General features: G+C 46.6%; 1 protein-coding gene across 13 annotated transcripts in view; it reads left to right on the top strand.

Annotated features, from left to right (window-relative positions):
• AGAP1 (ArfGAP with GTPase domain, ankyrin repeat and PH domain 1) overlaps positions 1 to 6,000 on the top strand; it is a 617,831-nt gene that overhangs the window by 348,427 nt on the left and 263,404 nt on the right. Inside the window, exon 10 of one of the 13 annotated variants that reach the window (XM_017537733.2) lies at positions 628 to 1,151. The exons of the other annotated variants lie outside the window; for them this stretch is intronic. Coding sequence (XP_017393222.1) covers positions 628 to 786 — 159 coding nt within the window. The 3' untranslated portion in view covers positions 787 to 1,151. Of the gene's footprint in view, positions 1 to 627; positions 1,152 to 6,000 lie in introns of those variants that run through there. 13 annotated transcript variants of the gene reach the window in all.

Raw genomic sequence — 6,000 nt, forward strand, 5'->3', positions numbered from 1 at the left:
GAAACAAGGTGCCAGGAACTGAAAAGGAGGTCAGACCTGTCCAGAATTTAGGGGGGAAATGGAAATTCATTTTTAAAATTAATATATGCCTGAGTGCTCGTTTCTCCCCCGTTTCTGATTGGGAAGATTTACTCGGGAAGAGAAGAAACGTCTCTGTAGCCGATTACCCAATTTGAGCACCCAAATTAAAAGATTCACTTAAAATGCAGCGGAGACAAGCGGCACAGCCAAGAGGGGCCCGGGCGTGCATAATGTCTATTGTCTGCGTCTGCGTTTGCTTTTTAATGCCAGCGCCCAGCATGGGAGCGGGGCCCTCCTAGTGTGCACAGAAGGGGCTTGGGGTGGGGGGGGACCCCGAAACAGGCCGCCTTTTGACAAGCGCCTGACAGGTATGGGTGCCTTCGGAGATCTTTTTAGGAAATTGGGTGTTTGCGAGACTAAATTGAAGCAAGCATGCTGTGTGTGTATGTGTGCGAGAGAAAGTTAGCCGTCATTCAAGTTTTATCTCTTAATGAATAGAGACTGCTGAAGTAAGGGTTAGGTAATTGAGTTTATAATTAATTAGCCATAACCCTCATCAGATAAAGCAGTTGTGAAGAATTTTTTTTATCTCCTTTCTCTCCCCAGGGCCTGCCCTTCTTTGTCCTTGCACTGACAGCCAGCACTTATCTCGGGCCTGCTGGAGCCCGTGCCCGTCAGTCCTCGCCCTGGCCAGGGCCGAGGGGTGGTCAGCCCAGCCTGCATTGTACTGAAGGCCCACAATCAGCCCAGCTGTCCGGGCCATGATGAATTAGCGGTGGGAGTTAACAGAGGTGAACTCCAGATCAGCCGATAGCTCGCAGGCTGCGGCGGTTTGTCCTGACTTCAGCGCATCTCTGATAGACCTTTGACACCTTCCAACAAAGAGGTTACGGGAGGGAGAGTTGGGGAAATGTAGCGTTCCTCCAGAAAGTTGGGCAACTCACAAAAGGCCCCTTAATTTCTATAGCGGTCAGTTCAGTCCACAAAGGAAGGAAATCCATGAGCGTTTACGCTTTCTTTGAGGAACTTTTTTTTTTTTTTTTTTTTTTTAAAGAAAAAACCATTTTCTGGTACTTTGCATGTTTCGGGTACAAGCAATGGTAGAAACATACGTCATTAAAATCCAAGATGGAGCGGATCTGTCTTGACTGCGTTTTATGGACGGAATGAGAGGAAAACAGGGAAAAACGGCTTCCCTACTCTGCCTCAAGATTTGAAGTCTGATTCAGGCAGGTTGAGTGAGGAATTGTTTTAGGAACAGGAAAGGTTGTGACTTCCTTGTGACTCTAGTTGTTCCTTTCTAATTAACCCCCAGGCAGGTACAGATAAACCTCTCAGTACCCTGGGGATGTGGCAGACAGGAAGATGTGAGCCTTTCTTTCCCTCTTCTGCAGTCAGTATCCTATAATAGATTAAATGGCAGTTTGGTTTCTTCTTTGTTAGCAAGACAGGTACCACTTTTCCAGACCACCCTGTGGTAATTATTTGGGGACTCAAGGCCAGACTATCTTATCAGACAATATGCCTGAATGATGATTTTGGATGTTAATGAAAATTTAATCAGACGAATATATTACTCAGCCTCATTTAGGGAGTAAAGTGTGTAAGTGCATCTACAAGTGCTGAAATTTCTAGAGCAAACTAGCTCATTTTTGCAGGAAGTAAGATGAGAAGCCGGCAGACTGGTTTATGTGGATGGAGGATGGACAGTTGCTGGTTTGCTTTGGTTTTAAGTGTAGGCTATGCCCTGAGTTAATTTAAGTAGTACTGTTATCAGCAAAAGTTCCTAGTTATTTATTGCGGACACTTTGTCAGCTGCCCATGTGCGGATACTAGATGCCATAATTGAATCATACCTAATGATTCCAAGTTTTTTCATGAAGCAAATGTGGTAAATATGTCCATTCCAGGCTTTCTTTGAGTGTGAAAAAGGAAGTTGATGCGCAGGCTCATGGGATGGTTGAGCTTTATACGACCAGATAAAATCATCCACATAACTCAGCTAGAGAGAGCAGAGCTGCCATGTTGAGGCAGGTACTCCCTTCTTGGCCTCCCCTTGTCTTCCAGGGCTCGTGGGGTCACCTCCAGCAAACCCAATTTGAAAACTGGTGATCAAGCATTGTCAGCTCCTGCCACAGCTGGGAAATGAAGGCCTTGTTCAAGGTCACATGGAGAAAAAGTATTGCGTGGAGTAGACCCCGCTCCTCCCCCACATCCAATTGAACCTGGGCTGTGGTCCTGTTGGGTCCCTACAGGCCTGCTCTCCTTCCCTCTTTCTGTCCCCCTTAGATGGGATATGTGGGGCCCGTCTCTGGCTCTGCTTGGCATCAGATGGGCCACTCCTGCCGGCTCACCTCCCTGCTGGCTATTTGCCCTTCTTCACAGAGGTGGGGGAAGGTGGTTGCCTCATTCCAGCCTCAGCTGCTATTGTGGCTGCAAAGGAACAGCCAGCTCTGCAGCAGCCCATTTCAGCACATCATGGGCAGAGACGGCCTCCACGAAGTCAGCTGGGTGTAGGAACCAGAGGCTTTGAACCCAGACCAGCTTGGAGCCTGGGCCGTCGCTCCCGCTTACTAGTGGTGGACTTGGGGATGCTTCTTACCCTCCGAGCTTGACATGCTTTATCTGTTAAGTGGCATTTGATGATGGCGGTGAATTGTGGAGTGACAGGTACTCTCATGGTAGGAGCTCAAAAGGGGCCAGGTTTCCCTGGTTTCACTTGTTTACTGTTATTATTTTCATAGAGGAGTTAATGGTGCAAATGAGAAACAACTCTTTCTTCATTCTTATTTTTGGAGTCTGTACCCTGTACAGTATTTTCAGAAGCAAGATTTCTGCTGTGGGAGCCCAGGACGTTTGGTCAGCTCTGACTTCATCACACAGACTTTGTGAGAGGATGCTGCAGAGGAGGGCCTGCCCTACGTCTGCTTCTTATATTTGTTACTTCTGACATCGTAATGCCAGTTATTTTAAACTAGGGTGACTAATGGACCCTTATTTCGTGAAGCAAAAGAAAAGTAGAAAAGGTTTAAAGGCAAAAAAGATGAAGGCATTTGTCTGTGATGTTCCGCAAACCGGTCTCATCAGGCCCCAGGTGGAAAACTGACGTGGCGATGCGTGTGCAGCCATCTCTTGGGGTGGCCACGGAAATGGAAGCGTGAGGTCATCTTGTGATCAGCGGCAAAAGTCTACCTGGAAAATGGTTACTTTGATTTTTCAGGGAGTTCGTAGTGTGACAGCCATGTCAAAATTATTCATTAGTAGATTTATTCAAAGCTAAACGTCAACTGAAATTCTTACCTATAATTGCTATAGTTTTTTAGATGTCCTTATTCATTCAGTTACAGATTTATCATTTTTCAAACCAAATTCTAAACTGTTACTTTCAGTAGATTTTTGAAATCGCGTCAGTTGAGTTTTAGTAAATTTAAAATAGAGCAATTTCTGCTTTAAATATAGGGTATCAATCTTTCCTTCAGCTTCCCTGCCCTGGACTTTCGATTTTTATATTATAAATACACGGCTACTCATCTCATTCTCTTGCCTCCACTGTGCTGGGAAGACTGAGCATCTCCACTGAATTCAAGTCAGAAGATGTTTGTTTGAATTGGAGACTGCGTGTTGGTAAACGAGTGACAGTAACAAGTGGGTGAGTGGGGACATGTCCTCGTGCCTTAGAGGAGGTGACTTGTTACCATGTGGGGTCTCTAGATGCACGGAGGCTGCTGCATTCCCAGGGGGTCAGCCTTGTCTCAGAAGTACTGAGAATAGTCTTACATGTTCATCTTAAGTTAGCATCACTGAAACTGTAGCTTCTTCTCTTTAGTTTCTTCTTGTACCCAGTGATTCACCCAGAATGATTTGGGTTTCCATGTAAGAGAATGTGATCCACCTGGTAAAGGGATAAGGAAGGGGTTATCTGACTCATGGAAGTGGGGGGGTCACCCCAAATAGCACCATGAGGAGGCACAGCTTGAGTCTGATCCCTCTGGCTTGGGGCTGCTGTCAGGACCTGTATTCACATGACCTGTGTGCTTCAGCTTGGGCCCTTGAGGTTCCTGTCCTTTCCACATCTGAGCCAGCCGTGAGCTCAAACTGAAGTCCTGTGAGTGTTCTCATCAGTCGCGAGCAGCCCGGTGTGGACCACCTGCCTGTCCAGTACTGAATCAGTTCCCGTGACTGGGGTTCATTGCCTCAGCCTAGGCCACACGTTGACCCAGAGTACACAGGCCAGGATGGGAAAGGGTGCCTTCCCATGCAGAGTCACAGGTCCTGGCCAGAAGCACGGGGGTTGGATGTAGGACAACAATCATAAATGTCCCTTGCCCAAGTTAGCATGACATTTCAGAACTTCAGCCGAGGTTCCCTGCTTGACACTCACACCTGAAGGCCTCTTGCGAGTACTGGCTGCTGCCATGAGTTCAGGTATCTGAGAGCATGTTTGGTTCCCATGCTGCGGTTTGGTCGGATGTGGTATATGTAAGACCAGTGCCTGAAAGAGGAGCGCTGTAGAGAAACATAAAGACACACCCTCAGCCACACTGTATTTAATGGCCCGGGTTTGTTTTAAGTTGGAGTCAGACATTCCATGTGAAGTGCCCTCACTGGAGCAGCTGGAGCGCCGGTGATCTCCACGGAGGCACAGGTGGTGTGGGCCTGAGATGCTACACTGCAGAGCAGGAGTCATCCATTCCCGGACAGCGGATTGGTACCAGCCTGCGGCCTGTTAGGAACCGGGCTGCACGGCAGGAGATGAGCGACAGGTGGGCGAGCATTACTGCCTGAGCGCCACCTCCCATCAGATCAGCGGGGCCGTTAGATTCTCATAGAAGTGTGAACGCTACTGTGAATGGCACATGCCAGGGATCTAGGATGCACACTCCTTATGAGACTCTAGTGCCCAATGATCTGAGGTGGAGCAGTTTCACCCCAAAACCATCCGCTGTCCCTATCCATGGAAAAATTGTCTTCCAGGAAACTGGCCCCTGGTGTCAAAAAGGTTGGGGGTCGCTGTTGTAGAGCCTTTGACGAGCATCCCCAAGGAGACCTGAGACACGAGTCCCTGCTTTGCAGGGTCCTGACCCCGACCCTCGGGTTGCTCACAGCATGCATGTCCTTTGAGCGACTTTTCACCCTGATTGCAGCTGTTCCTTTTTAAACAGAACCTGTGAAAGTCTATACACCAAAAACGTGGATACGTTGCATGTCACGTATATACATTGTCTGTTTCTCCGCATGTACCCCATACAGCAATGACACAGAAGTGCACTTCCTTGGTTTGCCAGCTAGCTTTTGTGTAGCAGTAAGTCCAAAGTCCACTGGTGATGAGGAAAGCCTGGAAGCAGCTAATAGAGAAGCATTTTTATGTAACTGACTTGTAAGAATGTAGCACAGTCGTCATTTGGGAATTGACTGGGTATAAAGAGTTTTCCCAGAGTCCCTGTGCCGTGTTTTTTGCCAAACTGTCTGACCATGTTGCAAGTGTGAGGCATGTACTCAGGGCTGCTTCCTGGGTGCTCCTGGGGGATTTTCATTTTTCTGGTACGGGACTGGAGAGTTTACAAGATACCATGACGGTACAGCATTTAATTTTGTATCACCACTTTGGGAAAATGTGTATCTTAATTGCTAAAATCTTTTAATATAAATTCAAATTGAACATAATCTAGGCTGTATAGCAATCTTTAAGGAATTCCATCATCAACCTTGCCACGTAAAGGAAGTTAAGTTGGGCATATAAAATCGTAATTCGTTAAATTTTTCGTTAGTTAGTAAGCAGATCACTATTCATAGCCAAGATGCATACAGTTTTGGTAGCATTAGTTGAAAAAATGGAAGGATAATGCTATAGAACATGAACGTACCATTTTTAGAGAAGTATACTTATCACACTTTTTGATTGCAAAGTTCCTGAGGGCTTCTTAGTGATTAAAAACATTTTTACTTATAAAAAGTCAGCTTTGTTTCTTTTTTTTTTTT

The sequence above is a fragment of the Cebus imitator genome, unplaced genomic scaffold (assembly GCF_001604975.1).
Source record: "Cebus imitator isolate Cc_AM_T3 unplaced genomic scaffold, Cebus_imitator-1.0 Scaffold106, whole genome shotgun sequence".
Taxonomy (NCBI): Eukaryota; Metazoa; Chordata; class Mammalia; order Primates; family Cebidae; genus Cebus; species Cebus imitator.